Below are 22,063 nucleotides of genomic sequence, written 5' to 3' on the forward strand. Positions count from 1 at the left end.
AGCCCTAAGCATTCTCTATATGCACACCGCAACGGTCACAATATGACCTCATGTATGTTTTAAAAACATAATTCAACATAAATATTAAGCCTTTTTTTTAATGGCCACTTTAAGTGTAGGGGAGCGCGGGGCACAACCTAACGCGCATGTTAGTTGTAACGCGCATGTTTTAACCCTTTCCACACATGCCAGAATGACGAAACTTAGTGTGTTTACTAGTTGCCATATCAACATTATTTAGAGAAAAAATAGCGCCAAAATTAAAAAATCTCTGGAAGATATTACTGAACATGTTTTTAACTATAGCAAATTATTTTAATCTTATATCTGTTATTTAACAGCTGAGATCGTTCTTTAATGCTGATCTAACCAGCAGAAAATATGAGCCGCGGTTTAAATCCCAGTTGGGCAGATGGGGTGTGTTTTAACACTGCGTTACAATGAGCCCCTATTAGAAGTATGCCATTATATTCTATACTTTTATTAATTATTTTGAGAAACCATGAGAAAAGGGTGAATAATGTCTGAGAGTTAATGTTCAGAAATTATTAATTATTATTATGTTTTTAACTATGCTGCATTGCTGTATTTAGCGATGTGTTTGTAGTCAAACTCAAAAATGCTTATATTTTTAATTATTAAAAAATGCCATTATTTTATTTTAAAAAGTTAATAATTGTATTTTGTTGACAAAATATTTTAGTTTGTCTTGTATATTTTTTTGATTATATCAGGTAACATTTTAAGCTGTTATTTGGTCATGTTACATTGTGCCCCACCACATGTTACAATGTACCCCACCTACGGGGCATGTTGTCACATTTCACTTCCATTCTTTCGGGGTAAATCAAGAAAAAAGTAAACACTGTATTAATGAAACAAAACCACATAATTGTACTAGACATGTGTACAATTAATGTGGGAAACAATAAATAGTCTGAACCCCAAGTGGATTTACACAAACTGAGAAAGTCAAAAAGCGTTAGGTTGTGCCCCGCTCTCCCCAACAAATAAATTACTAAATGCTAAAAATAAATACATGTAAATTAACTCCAATTTGCAGCACCTCCACTTCCCGTGCTCCTGGTAGCCTATATTGGCTATGAATAGCCTATATTGTACCCCAGAATATCAGCAGGGATCCGATCGGCGCACAGGGACAAAAATAAATAAACAACATAAATAAAACGCACATCGGCAAACCTGATGTTACCTGAATAGGCTTCTGTACAATTTTATCATTGTAATAAAAAACGCAATTTGGCACATAATTTCAACATGCTGCTATTTATCCTACTACCAAATAATGCCTATTCCAAAAAGAATAAAATAACAAGTCATTCACATTATAGGCTTATTAACTCTACGCACTGTCATGTCAGGGTGACGACTAGGACGAGCCTGAAGAAATTAAACCGTTATTTTGATTGCATGGGAAGAGAGCGCGTCTTGGCCTAACAATCATACAAGAAACAATGGAGCCTCGATATTAAAGAAAAACAGACTATATTCGTTCACTGAAATTCGCTGAAAGTCCACCGCACAACTGTGCAACGCATGTTCACATTTTTAATTGTCCATAACAACTCCAAAACTTGCCTGCTTGCCTTGCACGTCTAATTAATGGGCAAAGTTTTCCGACTATTTTTTCGTTTTCTGCTGTGGATGTTATTGAATTTGTAGAAGTTTAGCTCTTGCGTTCTCTCTTTTAAATGCCTATTCCCTGAGTGACTACAATGACTGGCTGTTTTAAGATATAACTAATATCGAAACAAAACCCAGGCAGTATGTACAAGTTGTTTAGGCCTCCATACTGACAGCTGGGCTCCTAGCTTGCAGGTTTGCTTAGTGGCCTACCAGGCGCTGCAACAATATTTAACAATGTAGGCCTAAATGTTTTTTTTATTATTATTCATTTGAATGGCTGAACCACCCGCCCGAATTTAAAATATTAAAATATTATTTTTCGTCATGTCATCCGCCCAATCCGCGGAGTCCGCGGCTGTAACCGCCCACCGCGCATCTCTAGGCCCACTGTTTGTGCAAGGAAATATATTTGTTTACAATCATGAATATATTAATAAATATATCAATTTTGTAACCACATATGAATAAGAAACATTATAGCATCTATAAAACACGTCAAAACTCGATGAAGCACAACGAGAACACGTATGTTCAAATAATTATAATGTCTACGTTGATTATGAAAGTGAACAGGATAAGATGTGCAATGTGTCAGAAGACACGGGGGACAGAACTGATTTTGGCAACACTAAGTTTTGTTTTGTTGAAAGCCTTTCTTTTCAGTGAATTTCGTTTTAAATAAATTGTATCTTAAATTTAATCAATGTTTTATCAACCATTTGCCTGGATTTAATAAACAATAAGCAAATATAGCAGAGTAAGCCGACAATGACATGGAGGCGCCAGCGCTGTGTGAACAACGACTTAAATGAACGAATAGGCTACTAGAATTATTTTTTATTTTTTAGTTGGGGGCAGTCCTAGCTACTTATTTCAGATAGCCTATATTTGAACCAGCGCATGTCACAAAGGGCTTTCTGGGTTGAGGGTGCTGTGAGCGGAATGAGCTTCAGAAATGAAATAAATCTTCTGAAAGTCGCTCTCCACTCTGGAGGAAAATGACCGCTCTTTCTACGCAAACTGGGCCACAGATGGTAAGCACAATTACATTAACCCAAAACTAAATTAATTAAACTTTTTTAAATTATTAGAATAGACATTAATAGAATAAATTGTCATGCAACTAGGCTACTTTTCCAATCAGGTACTCTATTACATAAGTAGGGTTGTCATTGTGGTCCTACTACTTTTACTAAAGTCAATATGTCTCTGGTTATTTGTAGCCTATTACTTCCACCACTGGTGATAGCGAACGCTCGTAGCTCAACAGACTGCTGGATGGCCAGTCAAGCGTCAGTAAGTGATAATGTTAATTTTACTGCTTTAATTTTTACTTGTTGTTCATGTAAGCTGTTCGTGCTGCGCTGGCGCCTCCATGCCATTGTCTGCTATATTTGCTTATTATTTATTAAATCCTTGAAATTGGTTGACAAAATATTGATTAAAATTAAGATACAATTTATACAAAACGATATTTCATAATCAATGTATAGGCTAAATCAGGGGTCTCCAAACTCGGTCCTGGAGGGCCGCTGTCCTGCAGAGTTTAGCTCCAACCCCAATTAAACACACCTGAACCAGCTAATCAGTGTCTAACTAGGGCCTTGAAAGACACTGATTAGCTGGTTCAGGTGTGTTTAATTGGGGTTGGAGCTAAACTCTGCAGGACAGCGGCCCTCCAGGACCGAGTGTGGAGACCCCTGGGCTAAATGAAATGAAAAAAATAACATTATGATATTTAAACATATGAAACTAAACAAGTAAAGTAGGCTACAGTACAGAGAAATGTAATGTTGGAGCGGGATTTGTGCGCACGTGCGAGCGGTTCATGAGCTCCTCTAGTCAAATGCTCTAGTAGGCTATGGTAGGCAGTTTTTTTGCATTCATTTTAATTTCCTGTCTCTGTGCAGGCTCTTTTATTGTATATGACAGTGTAAACAGCTCAATAACTATTTTAGTTAAAGGTTTAATGTAGGCCAGTCCATTGCATTACGATTGCTCGCATCAGCATCGCCCAACAAGGCTTTAGCTACTATCAGCAGATGGCGGGCGGGTGCGGCTTTGAACATTGGTCAAAAAACATTGGGGCCAACGGATTTTGTGATGCGGTTGTGGATAAAATAAAAGCCCATCCGTGCATCTCTGGGCCTATAGTGAACGCGTTTCGCTCACAGCCAAGCAGTAAGCACCCAGTCGTGATCATGTTCATTTTACTGCTTTAATTGTGAGGAAACCCCCCTAAAATGTCTATCATACAAAAGAAGAGAGTCCTAAGATTATATTCATAACAATACAATAATGTATTTCCTTGCAGATATAGAACGCGTTATACTCGTAGCTCAACAGCGGCTGGCTGAACTGCGGCATGAGTCGCATTGGAGTGACGTAAACTTCTCTCTTCAATTGATTGGCTTGAGGATGAGCTGTCAATCTAGAACTAGTGGACCAATGGTGATGCTCAGACCCGCCCCTAATTTACATGAAACTTGAACTGCAACATTTGAAAACGCAAGCACAGAATGTGGAAACAAGAGCAAAGGAGAAAAGAGAAAAAATTCAAATAAGAGCAGAAAACATGATTTTGTGAGCGATTCGGATAATTTTGAATTCATGATTCAGTTTTGAGCAATACAATTTTTAACTTGTTTAAATATTTGATTTACGCTTATTATTTTTATTTCCGTGACTGCGTTGTTTGTGATTCTGGTTAATTTTGCATTGATCTTTCAGTTTTGTGTGTTATATTTTCACATGTGCTTTTAAAATTTTGATTCATGCTTATTATTTTTTTATGCGTGACTGCAATAAATTTGGCGGGAAACTGATCCCATAATTAACACCTTCTCCAGCCTGTGACCGCGTGCTAAGGTATGTAATCAATAGATTTCAAACGATCTCTAACAATGCAATACTAACACATAAAAAAACATGTTTTACTCACAAAAGTGTGTTGCACCATTCCTGTCGGATCCAATATAGAAGACACAGCACTGTGTTTTAATCTCAATATGTCTGCAAATCCAGTCTCGACCTCTATCTTGTTTACAATCGGTTCCGCATCGTTTCGCTCAACGAGTCGGTGGGCGGGCCTGAGGCGGTGCTTCTACGTCCCAATACGGCAGTGGTCAACATATTCTGAGAGCTCTAGTTTTTCTGCACCTGGTGTCTATAAAAGCTTTTCTTTGACTAACAAGGACGTTTTCAGCTGTGAAATTTGCAGGATATTCTTATATCACGATGAACCTTTATATACCAAAGGCTCAAATGAAAGTTGATTTCTCAATTCATCACCCCTTTGAAAACATGTATATCATCAAGTTAGTGTTTTTACTCTTTTGAAGTGCAACAAGTGCAAGAAGAATGGTCAAAAATTACCATTAACACACTTCAAAACTGTTAGGTTTAGGTTTGTACAAATCTCTCACAATAATTGTTAAATCTCTTTTGGTAAAGCCTTCTGTACCTTACTGAAAAAAAAAACAGCTTTGACCTAAATCAGTTTCCTGTTTTTTTTGCAGGTAAGTCGTTTGATGTTGGTGGATCAGAAAACCAATGCTGTTTGCAAATCTGAAAGCTTATGTGTTCAAATCTAAAACATAAATTAATTTGATGTTACTGGTTAAGAACTTTTTGGTTAAAGGGATAGTGCACCCAGAATAATTAAAAATCTTAATTTTCTCGTGACCAATTCTATAATTTCTGATTAATTGTTAACAGGTTGGCTTAAAAAGACCTATAACACCTTTACAAATAGAAACACTGATATAATTTATTAAACTTGCCATTTACATTAACTGACAAGTACAATTATGCAAGCTTACATCCCTACTTGTTTTATTAATTAATTGTCTTCCTGGTAATTTTCACATGAAGACCCTCCCCTTTTGATAAGCTATAAAATAGGCGCTGAAACAGGCACATTATTTCATTCACCTTCTGATCAAAGATGGATCTGCAAATCTCAGCTTTTCTTCTCTTCGTTCTCTTCACTGCAGGTAGAAATGGCTTTTTATAATGTTACTTAAAAATACAGATCATTTGATGTCTCACTTTCTCTCTGACTCTCTTTTATTATTATTAAAGGACACTCTCTCCTCTGTTACGAGTGCCTCACGGAGTCATGTATAGAAAAACTCGTGAGATGCCCCATTACAGCTTACAAGTGCAAGAGTGCAACAGTGGTGACAGAGATTGGTAAGTCCAATATGATGGATTGAAAAGTACTGTTATTTTTGACTGGAGATGCTGCTATAATTTACTGGAGCTGCAACAGTGGAAATATATCTCACCGCGTTACCTGGTGGAATTTACCATTTCAATCACAGAATATTCTATATAAACTTCTGATATTTAATTTGTTTTCTCTCAGATTGTTATAGTAGAAAATGCTACATTTTGTATTTTTCACAAATTTTTCACAGCTTTATAGCTGTGAGATTATATATTATCCAAAAAACACTTTTTTACTCTCACTGCTTCTTTTTCGACATATTTATAAATACATTTTCCATCAAAACATTGCGCCGTTGAACTGCTCTTTCCTGCTCATTCATGTTTTTTCAGGTTACATTAGTTCCAAAGTGAAGGTTAAAGGTTGTGCCTTTGACTGTCAAAGTGGGTCCATCAACTTCGGTGTGGTAAAGACGTCTTCTTCCTGCTGTGACACTTACTTTTGTAATACCAAAGATGCTCCAGGTATTGTTCTTTACTGACTACGTGCAAATGACTACACTGTAAAAAATGATTGTGATTTTAACAGTATTTTACTGTAAAAATGCTATGATGAAAAACAGTTAATTGGTTAACAGAAAGTTTCCATACTATATACGATGAATAACTGTAATAGATCTAACCTTACGTTTCATTTAATTTTACAGTAAAATACCGTTAAATTTACAGTTTTTGGAAGTGAAAAAGAACAAGTCATTGTGTAATTTACAGTGAAAACCCGTAAATTGACATTCCCAGAATTCCCTGCGTGACACTTCGCATTTGATGTATTTTCATTGCAATAACTATGTTTCTTCTGTGTTTTTTTTTATCAGTTATGTACATTATGGTTTTATGTTTCATTTGATTTTGTAAAATTAATGTTTATTGCATTTTTTAAATTGCATGTGTTTTACCATGATGGTGTTTAGTGTTTGTGTGAATGACACTGAGCACCTTCTATATATTAGTATTGTCCTCTTAAAGCTACACTGTGTGATATTTTCCCCCATCTAGTGGTGAACTGGTATATGACCATCCAGTGAATTTTAGTTTCTGTTCTGTTCAATTCCGATTTCGTTTTAACTCCTACGGTGGCCGATTTAGTCCAAGATTAATATGGCTTCCTGTTCGACCTCGTCCACATTCGACACGGTGCCTGTGGGATATTCTGTGCGCAGTGGGATGGTTGGAACTCAACTGGCCTAATTATTCGGCTAGAAAGAACTGCAGCTAATCCAGAGTGAACTTTGATGATAGTAATGTTTATTCAGTCATCCAATTGCAAGGCATAAACAGGTTTGCATGGATATGTACATAAATGTGGTTTCTGTGAGAGAACAAATTAGGATGGTAAATATACATGATAATGACATGACAGAATATACACAGTTAAGAACTGTATAACTACACTTATAAGTTACATTTGTATAATGTAACCGTAAACCAGAGCTTATTGTACCATATATAGGCGCTAAATGCAGCTGCATTAAAAGGAGCGGAGCTGCCGCTGCTAACAAGCGGTGTCCGGTTACAAAAGTGTGTGCGCAGGTTTAGCTCTGTATAACAAGTGTTAATATGCTGATCAGACCTGATACATATTTCCATCAACATACATTACAAGCAAATATTTTCTATAAACGAATAAACATTGTTAATAACTGAATGATTATTCAAATAGGTGAGCATTACGCTATTGTATGTTGACACAAAAATACTTCTGAGGTGACATCAACTGAATTACGCGATGACACACTCTGAAACACATCCACAATGACAATAACTATTATTACTTACGGAGTTATTAACGCACAGAAATACCACACAAGGAAAAACAGACTTTTGAGGAATAAACAAGCCAGGAAAACTCCGTATAACTCTGTTACTGGAGCTGCTGAGATGAAAACTCTCTGTGCATGCACCAGACAAGTCTGAACAAGTTGACGCGCACAGTGTTAAAACCGGTTAAAACGCGAATGGCGAAGCTTGAATTTACGGGTATGTCCCTCGTTGGCTAATGTACTTTCAAGATGGAGGAGCAACATGGCGACCACCGTTAGATCCCATTACCTTATGTATTTTCAATGGCATATTATAAACTTACGAGAATACTTTATTACTTGAAAGAAGTAAATATACATTAATGAGCACATATATTTTTGAAAGAACTAAGTGTTTTTAGCTAAGAATAGACTAAAAAAGTTACACAGTGTAGCTTTAAAAGCTGCTTGTGATGAGCTTTGATTCATCATGTGATTCTCATCACCACTGTGATTGGTGGTTGTCCGTATATATCAAAGGTACATAACAGATATTAGTATTTCAATAGGTTGGTAATTTAACATTATTTCAGTTAATGAAATATGTTTATTTACCATAAATTGTTACATTATAAACCTTTAAATTATATGGTGCTAATGTCCCTAAAAACCTAAAACGTTACTGCCGGATTTTTTACGGTAAAGTTCTGGCAACCACAGCTGGCAGTTTTTTACTGTAAATTTTACGGGGATTTTTTTTACAGTGTATCTTCTTTAAAGTCAACACTCATTTTAAAACCATGTGATTCAGTTAGGGGAAAACAATGTAGGTTGGGACTTGATTTTTGCAGCTAAAGGAGTGTTGTTTCATATTAGAGGAAATCAAATAAAAGTTTCCCTCCTGTAGATCCCAGAACTATGGTCCCCAATGGAAATAAATGTTACTATTGTGATGGAAAGAGCTGCTCAAACATAATGAGCTGTTCAGGGACTGAAGACCGCTGCATTACAGATAGAGGTGAGAATCTGCTAAAGGAAGAAGAAGATTAAAGTCATCATTTGTACCTCTCCATCATCATAAATGGGTCTTATTTTTAAACTATTGATACAATTGATACATATATGGCCAACTAACTCAGATTGATTAAACCTTTGTTTCCTTTCCATCAGGGACTTTTGGAGGCCAGTCAATGGTTGTGAAAGGCTGCATCTCTAAATCTATTTGTGATGCTTCAACTAATGTTGAAAGCGTCTCATGTTGTGAGGGGAACCTGTGTAACGGTGATAAGGGCGTCAACCAAAGCGCCACCCAGAGCTTCACTGACAGCTTCATCCAGAGCGTCACCCAGAGCTATGACAGTGCTAAGCGTGACAGAGAGCTTCATGTGTAACAATGCTCAGAGCTTCCTGTTCTTCTGCTGTTCTCTGCTCTCCTGCTTCCTGCTCCACAGAATACAGCAGCTCTTCTGAATCCACAGTATGACATGCTCTACTGAATATATAGATTATTTTTCTTTATGCTATTATCATCTGTAATTATATAAATCCTTTATGGTAGCATTCTGCTATAAAATGATTGAGTTTGAGATTTCACTGATTACAGAACTGGGGAAAACCTTACTTTAATCATACATTTTGATAAATCGTAATATAGCCAGCCGTAATATAGGTTATAACAAGACCAAAACATTTGTGTTTGATTTTTTGTTGCTGCTTGGGTCTGTATCGTGTCTGTATCGCTGAGTTAGTTGGACACAGTCTCCTCTGATAACAAATCACTTTAAATTGTAATGTAGACGCATGCATTTTCTGAAAAGCTGCTTTGAAACAATATGTATTGTGAAAAGCGCTATAAAAATAAATGTGAAATGTGAATTATATTAAATGTTATTATTATTATTATTATTATTATTCAGCATTATTGCAGATTCACCGAAGAACACTGAATTATTTTGCTGATTGCAATAAAACATCAATATATATATATATATATATATATATATATATATATATATATATATATATATATATATATATATATATACCCATGGTCTAAGATAAACTAGATTTAAATTAGTCACAAAGACAAAATAAATTTAAAGTTAGATTATGAAATAATTAAAATAAAAACAATTACAAAAATAACAATCCCATATTACAAAGATAATTTCATAAAATGATCTTTGATCATTAGGAAGTCTGCACATATGATGGGTGATCTTCGGTATCTCTCAGTTTGCATTCCTCATCTGCGAGTAGGGCTGCACAATGATTTGAATTTCTAATCGCGATTACGGATGCCATGATTATGTAACAGTTCAAAGGATAAAAATCCACTTACATTACTCTGACGAAAGCAGAAATGCAGAGGATAGAGCAAAACAAAACGTAGCGTCGGGGGTTACTCTTTTACCATAAGTCGACTTGTGTACCACTGACCGCCGGAAGCTAGGTATTTTAGTCTATAAAGTTAGAAATATGGATATTTTTCTTACACAAATGTGCAATTTTGTTTTTTCAAGGGGCCACATCCATTATTGTAACACCACAGACATGAATTTGAGGAACACTACTTTTTTCTTAGATATTACAAATAATGTATTTAAATTTTTTTTTTTTATAAAATTGTACATGTTAAACAAAATCTATATTCACAATATAACCACTTTATTTGTGTAAAAAAATGCATTCCATGATACCTCTCTGAGGTATCAATCATTTTCAATGGATTCAAATAATACACTATGATATCACACTGACTGTGTTCAGAACAAGTGTTCAATGGATTCAAATAATACACTATGATATCACACTGACTGTGTGTTCAGAACAAGTGTTCAATGGATTCAAATAATACACTATGATATCACACTGACTGTGTGTTCAGAACAAGTGTTCAATGGATTCAAATAATACACTATGATATCACACTGACTGTGTGTTCAGAACAAGTGTTCAATGGATTCAAATAATACACTATGATATCACACTGACTGTGTGTTCAGAACAAGTGTTCAATGGATTCAAATAATACACTATGATATCACACTGACTGTGTGTTCAGAACAAGTGTTCAATGGATTCAAATAATACACTATGATATCACTGCACTCAAAAAAAATATTTTATGATGCTGTTCACTTTATTTCAGCATTTAATCTTGATTTAACACCATTATATTAGGTTTCTGGTTCAAATGAAATTGATTCATGTTAAACTGACTTAAAACCGTTACTCTTTGACATTACTTGATGTTTTCATTTTGAAATAACATGTTTCAATCAAGTAACCCAAAGAAATAAGACTTTCACTTCCCATCATGCTTTGCAAAGGGGCTGAATTCGGAGAGTAAATGTTTAAATAAAGTGCAATTTGATGCATTTTTAACAAGATGAGAAAATTGAGAGACTTTTTAATGCTTAATGTTTGGTTATGTTAGTATTTAAAAGTTTGTTTTATGTTAGTGTTTTTGGAGGTTACCATTGTGGTGAAGTGTAGAGCATGTGCTTGGGGTGAGGACCTACTAATAAGTATTAAAGTTGTTTTAATAATATAAATCTAATCTGGGCATGCCATGGATGTAACAAAACCATATTCTGGCTAGCCAAAACAATCTTGTAAAAGGTTTTGTAAACGCACTCAAAAGCTATTCTTTGAATTAATGTAATTAAATCATGGAAAGGATTTCCATGTGATTAAATGGCTTTCTTTCAGCATTAAGCACTTTTGTTAGGCTAACTTAAATATATGAGTTGGTTCAAAACATTGCAAATTAGTTGGGCTGACACTATTAAATTAAGCTGTGGCTAACCATAGTAAATAAATTGAATCAACCTTAATAAATTAAGTTGACCCAACGTAAGTACATTAAATTGGAATAACATAATTGCATAACGCTGAAATAAAGCAAGTTAATCATGTGGAAATACTTTCCATGATTGTTTTATGTTCATTCAAAGAGTAATTTTTTTGAGTGTATGTTTCTGGTTTTGGATAGTTTTTTTTTCAGTTTAATTGTTTAATAAACTAAATTTTGGCTGCAATTTGGATTCATCTCTCCCTCTCCTCTTCCTTGCCTACCCTGCACATAACACACACACACACACACACAATTATTTTATACACAAGTATGGGTGTGGAAAGTAGGCAGCACCCCGTTTCCACTGGTTTATAAACGCTATGCTATTTTTATAAAGTAATGCATACATTTTAAATGAATAAACCTTCAGTAAGGAATTTAACTGTAATTGGGCTACAAACCTTTTCTCTTATTAAACTTATTAAAGTTTTAATCTGACAGTTTAGGCTACTTTCTCAAAAAAGGAATTAGTCTATAATTTCATTCCTCTTGGATTTTGATTGACGCACACCAGGGACTGAAATTAACAGGGGCTTGTGGCAAAAAAAAAAGTGCCATTAAATTAACAAAAATGCCCCCCCAAATTAAGTTATAGTGGTAAAAAAGCCCCAATAATGAGTTTTTGATTTCTATATTTATAACGATATAGTTCAGCAAAGCTATCACACTAGAAAGAGTGCTGTTTCTCGCCAAAACGCATATTTCAAATGTGATCTTGATATTATAGAACAGTTGTTATTAAGTATAGCTTACATTTTAGACACATGAAATTAAATAGTTTCAAACAAAACCTCATCAGAACCATTGTGCATGTCTGAACAACAAGTTTCGTTCCTGAAAGAATCAACATTTCTGAAACAATCGATTTGAATGAATGATTCAATGACTCAGTCAGACCAGTGACTTGGTTTCCTGCATTCCCCTGTGGAATGAAAGTCTGTAAAGTATGCACAAGTGTTTGTTTATTTATTCATTATTGTTTATTTCATGTTGAAATATGTTGAGTCTTCCAGACTTAAATTCTGGTCTTCGAATGGAGGTGTGGGTTCGGATCCCACTTCTGACACCATGTAGAGTTAAGTGGTTCTAACTTAACAATTAAACACGGGGAGAGATTTCCAACGTGTGCGCTCAAAGCATGGCTTTATTACAGTGGCAGGTTTACACTTCCCCCGCGTCACATCATGTCCTATAAAATCCTTTAACACTACATTCAGTGTCTGTTTTACCTTGTGTGTTAATAATTTCATTATGCTGTTAATGCATTTTGCATGCATTTATGTAAGTGAGATGTTCTTATTATATTATATAAATTAAGTCAGATGCCCATGTGAAGTAATTTATGTATAAAGTTACAGAGGACAACCAGACTGCTGCAATAATTTAGTCACAAACATTTTTATAATATGCATAATCAGTGGTGGAAAAAGCACACATTTTCTACTTCAAATAGAAAGAGAACTTGAATTAAGATTACTCTGATATATGTAGAAGTGCCTATTTATTAATCTACTCAAGTCAAGGTGCATGTGAACTACTGAGAGTGGTAAAGGATCAGCCAATCAATGAATACACATCTTTTAAATAAATATTTATTCTTGCATGTCACAATGAATAACAGGCTTTTCTGGGAAGGTGAAAGGTAAGATTTTTTTATGTTTTGCAATAAAAGCAAACGTTTCTCCAAGTGAAAATATTCCAATAAAAGAATTGGTTATTGGCCACCACTGTACATAATTATAGGTGCAAATTCACACAATGTACAAACTACAGTGTTTGTAACTAACCATTTTAAACATTATTAAAATTATTACGTTTGTTTTTCCGACAAAACAATACATTTCTTTAGTACTGACTCAATGCGGAAGCGCTACAGCAACAACATGAGTAATTATGAGGTGGAATCTGTCGACCAATCAAAATGCAGTGGGAGGAGTTCTTGTTCTAGCTCGGCACCCTGGATCGCGATCCAACTCCACCCCCTGGATCTCATATTCTACAGTGAGAAACATTGATGAATTAAGTAAATGTCACATATAATATTCAAATGGCATACATCATAAAGATAATACTTGTAATGCAATTATCTGGAAAAATATCTGGAGACCAGTGGACGTCACTACAACGTTCTCCGTGGGATAAATAGCTACGTCTTTTGAGGACGTGCCTACAACGTTTCTGCCACGTTAGCCAAGATAAAAAAATGGAAATGAAGCCAGCGCAAGTTCTGCCAGGAAGACTCAATCATTATGTCACTTATTACCTGCTCATCTATCCAATCATACACAGCAAATTTCAGGAGTTTTAAAATCATGAGTTAAACAAAAAAGTGTGAAAGAGTTAAATTTTTTGAGTTATTTTTTAAATTTTGACTACCGCGTGTGTTATTGGATACTCCCTGGCTGTGTTGTATTTTGGCGTTCATTCATTGGTGTTCAGGAGCGTGTTTTAACACTACATCTGGAGTTACATTTTGAGAAGTGCGTCACGACACTGGTTCTGCAGCACAAATAGGACTGATGTGCTTCGTCGTGAGGTAGGTAAAAGTCTATATATATATATACCAAAAAATGTCAACATGTTCTATATTTTCTGACAAACACGTTCTGTCGTAGCTGTTACGTTATTTACTGTGTTCTAATGGCAACGACCGCAACGTATGAACGTATAACTTGTTTCAAAATTTGAAATGGCTATTTGCGCGGGCTTTTTGTCGATGTAAACGAGCTAACCGTCTTTCCATTCACCGTGTGGAAAGTGTTTCTGAAAATGAGTGTTTTGCCGTCAAAATTGAAGTGGCAACTCAGCTTAAGAAGCCTGTTCAGCTTCCACAAACTAACGTTAACTTTAATGTCGACGAGGTAACGTAATGCAGCCCTTGTCTGTCAGATAGCCTAATGTTTTACAGACGTACTAAACTGCAGTGTCTAAATTACGTTACCTGGATAATAAAATAATTGAGCCGTGATGTGTTGGCCAGCAATTATTTGAATTGTAACGTATATCATAGCTGTTACAATTCAAATCATTGCAGGCCAACGTATATCATATACGTTTTAGTCGTGATGCATGAGTGCGTGATTTTCAGCTTAAATATATTTTTGCATTCTCAATCACAAACATTAGCTGTTATCATAAATTACATGTTTTTTTTTCTTTAATGTCAGGTCACAATGTTAATAAAAGTGAATTTTCAAGGGAAGAAGAAGTATGTAAAACTGGAAGAAATATGTTTCTCAGATTTTCTCAGTGGAGGTGAGTTGTATGTCGTGAGAGGCTGTATGAGAGGACTTGCACGGATGGATTGTTCACCACAAAACTAGCAATTTGCGCTAACAAAGTAAATATGATCAATTTTGATTTCACGAGGACTTTAATAAAGAGTATGTAACAGTAATTTTGTAATTTCTTTTGTAAAAAACGTTGTTGATATTATGGTGTAGTCCAGCAGAAGTTTCTGATACCTGAGAATACAACACTAAAAGTCACAGATGACCAGGGCATAGAGGTGGATGAGGATGTCTTTCCAGAACTTGCAACAACCAAAGAAATTAGTTTTTTCGTCCACACTGATGATGGTAGGATATTTAAGAACGTTTTGTTTTATATATATTTTGAGAGTTTGTATCTTGACTCAGAAACAAAATGTGTGCATTTCAGAACTCCCATATACTGGAACATCCAGGAACTCTGCTGACTTCTCAGACCTGACAGAGCTTGGTGCCTCCTCAAATCTGAGTCTGACAGAAGAATATGTTGCTCTCACTACTTGTGGTAAGCAGAGTTTTATGCAATGTGATTATTTTGTCTGACCCTGGGAATATCCACCCTGGTACATATGATAGTTTTGCTAGATTATATGCCTTGTGCTGTGTTTTTGTGATCTTCAGATTTGACTGTCCTGCAGCAAGGGGTTGAAGGTTCCTCCTCCCTAAGTCTAACAGATACATTGTCTGTCTCAAGCAGCTTAAACAGCAGTGATTCTGGATCTCAAATGATTCAACCTTTAATGGACAGTGTCCATGCAAGAAAGGTTCTTTTTTTTAACTTGTGCACAAATAGATCTTTGTTATTAGATTAAAGGGTTAGTTCACCCAAAAATTAAAATGATGTCATTAATTACTCACCCTCATGTCGTTGGACACCCGTAAGACCTTTGTTCATCTTCAGAACACAAATGAAGATATTTTAGTGTAAAGCTGATGGCTGAGAAAGGCTTCAGAAAGGCCTCCATTAGCATTCAGTACATTCACGCTCACAAGACCCATAAAAGGTACTAAAAACGTCGTTACAAAGTCCATCTCACTACAGTGGCTCTACAATAATTTTACGAAGCGACGACAATAGTTTTTGTGCGCAAAAAAATATATAAAAATAACGACTTTATTCAACACGTCCTTGTTTTCCGTTTTGGCCTCTGCCGTGAACTCACGAAGCACCACGACGCATGCGCGAGAATATGACATAGCGCTGGCGTTCGGGAATCCATGAAATGCACACTTTAGTCCCATTTTGAGCACTACGCTGAGACCTAAAGCACGATCAATGTAGAATTCAACAGCTTAGATACGCGCGTCTTCCTCTGCTTGTAAACAAATCTCCTCCTCGCTTCTGGGTCACGTGTCCGAAACGCCGGATCTGCGTCATATTCTCGCGCATACGTCGTGGTGCTTCATGAGTTCACGTCCGAGACCTACACGGAAGACAAGAACTTGTGGAATGAAGTCGCTATTTAGATTTTTTTTGCGCACAAAAACTATTGTCGTCGCTTCGTAAAATTATTGTAGAGCCACTGTGGTGAGATGGACTTTGTAACAACGTTTTTAGTGCCTGTTATGGGTCTTGATAGTGAACCGTGCATTGTGCCAATGGAGGCCTTTCAGAGCCATCAGATTTCAACTAAAATATCTTAATTTCTGTTCCGAAGACGAACGGAGGTCTTTCGGGTGTCAAATGACATGAGGGTAAGTAATTAATGACAGAATTTTCATTTTTGGGTGAACTAACCCTTTAAAGAAGGCATGACTTTATCTTTTTTTTCCCATTAAAAATCAGACAAGAATCTAAATACAAATGTTTTCACTTTTGCAGGAGAGCTGTTAGTAAAGCAACAAAGGAGTTCCATGCCCTTGGGATTGTGTCACTGTTCCCATCTTTGAAAGACCCATACTCTAAAAAAGGATATGTAAGTTTTTTTTCAAAAATATTTTTCTTATATGCTTTTGAGCCACTGCAATGGTATTATTTTGTTCAACATAACATACTGCTTCCCCCCCCAGGAACATTTTTTTGACATTCAGAGCAACAAAGGCTTTCTTGAGTGGCGCATAAAGACCGTGCAACGTAAATCCAGAACCTCCTCTACATCACAGAACCGAGTGGAGCTAAAAGGAGGTCCCACATCATCAAGAACGATTGGAACCATAGATGACCAGCGAATGGGAGATGAATGTATGGAAGCCATATCTCTCCTCCACCACACAACTGACCGTGACTTAGTGTTCCAGAAGATGAGAGAAACTTTCCACTACCGTCAGCAGATTTTCCACGACCCACAGCACTCTGCTGATGTACTACAAATGTTTCCTCGTTTCTTGGACATCAAAGGACTGGTAAGTATTAAATAAGAATGTCAGATGCAAAATTTTAATACAAACATGTTACTTTAGGTGTCTGAATGTTTATCTTTCCTTTTTTAATTAGATTTTGCAAGACTTCTCAGTGATGTTTGGAGCAGAGGTTGCTTCAAGGTTCCTGGAAAAATGGAACACCAGTTTTAAAGAAAAAGTCATTCAGGAGGCCAGGAACCTTAAAGAGACTGCTCTCCTAAAACAGCATCTGAAAGCTGCACTGAATGAAGAATCTGACACTACTGATGATCCAGGTACAGTTATCATCAAAATAGTAATATTGTTACTTGAGTAAATCAATCTTCTGGTTAAAAGTTTTTATTGATTATTTCCCAAAAGTATTTTCCCCTAAAAGTCTGCTAAAAACACTTAATACACAGTTAATTCTTAATTTAGTTTATTACAAAAGCTCATCTTTAAATTCATGTTTTGTGAATGCTGTTCATAACTATTTAATTTTAAAAAAATCATGCTGCTTGTAAGAACATTGTAATTACCCAACGAATAGTTTGTAATTTTAAGATATTATGATACACAATACACAGGGGTAATTTAGAGATGCCATAAACACACTAGTTTGAACTACTGTTATTTTCTGTCTTCAGAATGGGACAGCGACATGGCTTCTCTACTTGTCCTGCTGCATCTTCTCACTCCACAACCAGCTGGAAGAAAGCGGCCCAAGAAGATCAGTGTTGGAGAGGCCACAGATCATCTGGTGAAATTTTTGAAGGTTTGTTAAGACAACACTATCCTATTCCAAATAATGCCTATTTTAAACAAATTGTTTATAAAGGGACATTTATGTTGTGTTTTAGTCATGCCAAAGCCTTGAGGATCATCTCCTGACCACTGAAGGAAACCCTCAGCCATACCTTCTTGCTTCAGGGACTTCAAAAGCACAGGTTTTCACCTTTTACATTGTCTTGGACAAAAAACTTCTGCCTTGTCAGTCATGTACATCCTTGGGTGCTTTTGACGAGCTGTTCAAGTGCCATTTTGTTTTCAGTGTGAAGTATGATGATGCTCTGTCCAGCCTGTACACATTTTTGCAGACTACTGTGTACAATATTGATATAGGTACAACTGAAGAAACTCCAAAAGTCAAAGAACTGAGAGCAAAGCTGTTGAACAAGCAGTAATTGTCTAATTCAACCAAAATGTTAAGTTGTTTCCTCTGCACATCATCCTTTGGTTCAGCTTTGCTTTTATTCAGGCACCTCAAACTAATTCATGGAATGTATCCTGGGAAAAATCTAAGACTGAAATGTGCTCAAGTAGGTTGTTGCTTGCAATTCTCTAGTTATTCTGGATTTAGGAGACATCTCGTTAAGATACATTCTTCAATTGGTGACAGATGTGTTCCTAACGAGACCCCTTCCAGTTATGAAAATGAAAAACACAATTCTCATTCCTTAAATGATGAAATTCCCTCTACTTCATCTCAGTGCCAAAATGTTGAAGCAGGGCCTTCAGTATCCACTCACAAGAAAGATATGTGTGCATCTATAATAGCAAAGCTTTTGGGTAGTGGTGTACCAAATACTGTAGTTCTTTCCACAATTGAGAATTTGGAGGAATTTGTGGAAGATCTGCAGTCTAATATTAAGGACCATGTTTTAAACTTACTCCCAGATAACAATCCATCCAGACCAGACATAGAAGAGTTATTTAAAAGTTTGGACAACCCTTTCTGCCAATTGAACACTGATACCAAATGGAAGAAGTATTTCAGAGACAAATGGGGAGTAGTAGAGCCAGTGGAACTGCACCTTGGTGTTAGGTATGATACTAGACGAAATAACAAAACTGGAACTTATGAACAAGTTCCTATTAATGATAAATTCATATATATTCCAATTTTGAAAACACTCATTTTCAGAAACGAAAACATTTGTGAGATGATGCAAACATGTACTCAGTCTGATATATATGAAGACTTCTGTGACGGTAGCTACTTTAAAAATCATCCATTATTTTCGACTAATAAGTTTGCTCTCCAAATTCAATTGTACTTTGATGAGTTTGAATGTGCAAATCCTCTTGGCTCCAAAAAAGGTATTCATAAAGTTGGTTGCCTTTACTTTATTCTCAGAAATCTTGCTCCAAAGGTGAATTCTGCCCTCATGAACATCCATTTGGTATCTTTGTTTCATGCTCAAGATGTTAAGAAATATGGGATTGATGAAATGCTGAAACCTTTAATAAGGGACTTGAAAATATTAGAAACTGTTGGGGTTGCGGTTCCATTTTCTGAACAACCTGTACATGGCACACTTGCTCAAATTACTGGTGATAACTTGGGTATGCATAGCATTCTTGGGTTCTTGGAATCATTTAATGCAAATTATTTCTGTCGATTTTGCTTAATTGATAAATCTTCAGCTCAGACCATTTTCTCAGAGGATGACCCAAATTTGACTTTAAGATCACCAGCACTGAATGATCAGCATTATGCTAGTTTGGTAGATGATCCAACACTAACCTCTTCTTTTGGCATCAAGAGGAAAAGCATGCTCAATACTTTGCAGTATTTCAATACAGGGGAAAACTATGCTGTTGACATAATGCACGATATTTTGGAAGGGGTTGGTCAATATGAGATCAAACTACTTTTTGACTATCTAATTGAAAATTTCATCTCGAAAGAAAGCTTGTTAAACAGGATGTATGCTTTTAATTATGGCTATCTGGAAACTAAAAACAAGCCAACAAATATTAATCTTGACACTGGAGGACATGGATTAGGCTTAAATGCATTGCAATCACTGTGTTTAGTCACAAACATACCTTTGATATTTGGTGACCTGGTACCAGAGGATGATTTGCACTGGCGCTTGTTGCTCTTATTGTTGAACATCATAAACATTGTGTTCTCTTACTCAATCACTGAGGGGATGACAGTGTATTTAAAGCACCTTATTATAGAACATCATCAGCTCTTCAAAGAACTGTACCCATCAAGAAACTTGCTTCCAAAACATCATTTCATGGTCCACTACCCAAGGTGCATTAGAAAGATTGGACCACTCATTCATATCTGGACCATGAGATTCGAAGCAAAGCACAAATTTTTTAAAGATTCTGTGAAGAACTTCAAAAATTTGACTGTGTCGCTCGCAAATAAACACCAATTTGCAGTAGCATATCATTGGGAATGCTTGTCTTTAAAAGCAGTTGAGTCTGGTCCAGTCAAAATGTGTTCACTTGAGACGCTTGAATTTTCAGAAAATGTAACTGCATCTCTCCATGTTGATTCACAAGCCACTGTCAATCTCACTAAGTGGGTAAAATGTTGTGGTGTTGAGTATCGTGTTGGACTTTTTGTTTGCACAGGTACTGATGAAAACATGCCATTTTTCAGCAAAATAACCTCCATCATTTTACACAATGGTAAAGTGTTTTTTGTTTTGATTGAGCATGAAACATGTTTCCATGACCACTTCCATGCATTTCAAGTTACTGAAAACTTACCAAGGAAGATATTGGTTATCGAACAGGAAAGATTAAGACATTTCAAATCTTTTGATGCCCAAATGTCATACGGTTGTGATTCACAATTTTATGTTGTATCAGAGAGTTGCATTATCTGATTTCTGATTTAAATGAATTTACTGTGATGTTGATTTTTGATTTAAATGAATTTACTGTGAAGTTGATTTCTTATCTAAATGAATTTACTGTGATGTTGATTTCTGATTTAAATGAATTTACTGTGAAGTTGTTCCTTGTTACTATAAGTATCTACCTCAGGCTACACAATCCTACTGCACTATTTTAAATAATCCTGCAGGCTTGATTTTATAAAAAAACATTGTGTTGTTGACAATGTTTCAATTTTACTAATTCACTGTTAGCTGCCTATGTTTTGCTGTTAAGATTTTACAGTATTTTATGACAGCAATTGTTTTAAAAGTGTGTCCATGCATTGCATTTCTGAAACAATGTATGAATTCGCTCAAATAAAGGCAGTAAATCAAGAGTATGGTGTTCAATGTAATCATTTCCACATATAAATGTTAACTCTAAGAAGTGTTAAATAAAATATGTTTTAAGTGTTAATTTTTAACACTGGTAAGGAGTTTATATTATAATTAACTACATTTCAGAGTTACAGTTACTCTCTGTAGGATTAGTATTTGAACTCCAGAAATAGTTAAATTTTAACTCTGAAAAAGTGTTAAAAAATCAACTCCAAGAGCAGAGTTTTTTTAACTCTGCGCTGGAGTTAATTTGATGGTCACGCATGTACACTCAGATTCAGTTGATTTTAACTAACAGGGAGTTTATTCCAAAAAACTGAATTTGCTGTGTATCCTTTTTCTGTAGCATAGAAAGGAATTACTCATGTCTGAGTTCGCAGATACCGTCGCTTCAGCGCCACCATCCTCCCCACCACCACCAAGATGGGACCTTTCCTCCATCCCCCCCTACACCACCAGTCGGGCCCTCCTATCATCCTCAACACCACCAGATGGGCTCTCCCCTCTACCCCGAAGACTTCAGGATGTTCTTTTCCTCCATCTACCACACCACCACCAGATGGCCCCCTTCCTTACTTCGCGGGGTTGGGCTGCGCCCCTACCTTCGTCTTCAGGCAGGATACGCAGATTCTGTTCCCTCGGAATGCGAATTACGAATGGGGCCTACGCCAAAGAATTTGATTGCTTGCTGAGCTCCTAAATAAATGTTATTGTTACAGCATTAATTCTCCCGAGTCTTTCTGGTAGAACTTTATTTAACTAACTATATTTTCACTCCAATTAATATATAATATTATTGTGTCATTTTACTCTTTTTGAGTTATTTTTGTCTTATAAGTGGAAATGAAGCACATGGTGACAGGTGTAGCCTACATCATATTCATTTTTGAAAACAAGGGTGACTCTCATTCATAAAGCGGAGCGCAAGGCACTGCAGCGGGTGGTGAAAACTGCCCAGCGCATCACAGGGACTCC

General features: G+C 36.0%; 1 protein-coding gene across 1 annotated transcript; it reads left to right on the forward strand.

The window, feature by feature from the left end:
* The first annotated feature begins 5,161 nt into the window (after window positions 1-5,161).
* LOC307136855 (urokinase plasminogen activator surface receptor-like) lies at window positions 5,162-9,495 on the forward strand. The gene is made up of 5 exons (XM_079834177.1): window positions 5,162-5,642; window positions 5,731-5,841; window positions 6,211-6,342; window positions 8,524-8,634; window positions 8,787-9,495. Exons 1-5 carry the CDS (start codon window positions 5,594-5,596, stop codon window positions 9,005-9,007), a joined length of 624 nt encoding a protein of 207 aa, XP_079690303.1. The 5' UTR covers window positions 5,162-5,593; the 3' UTR covers window positions 9,008-9,495.
* The last annotated feature ends 12,568 nt before the right edge of the window (window positions 9,496-22,063 follow it).

Source organism: Gobio gobio (genome assembly GCF_949357685.1).
Source record: "Gobio gobio genome assembly, chromosome: 14".
Lineage (NCBI taxonomy): Eukaryota > Metazoa > Chordata > Actinopteri > Cypriniformes > Gobionidae > Gobio > Gobio gobio.

What these genes read in the sequence shown, in the direction of transcription:
- LOC307136855 (XM_079834177.1), top strand. Translation starts at nt 5,594, where the DNA reads ATGGATCTGCAAATCTCAGCTTTTCTTCTCTTCGTTCTCTTCACTGCA. An exon ending in CTTCGTTCTCTTCACTGCAG is followed by an intron (nt 5,643 to 5,730) that starts GTAGAAATGGCT and finishes TTATTATTAAAG; the next exon opens with GACACTCTCTCCTCTGTTAC. An exon ending in CCGCTGCATTACAGATAGAG is followed by an intron (nt 8,635 to 8,786) that starts GTGAGAATCTGC and finishes CCTTTCCATCAG; the next exon opens with GGACTTTTGGAGGCCAGTCA.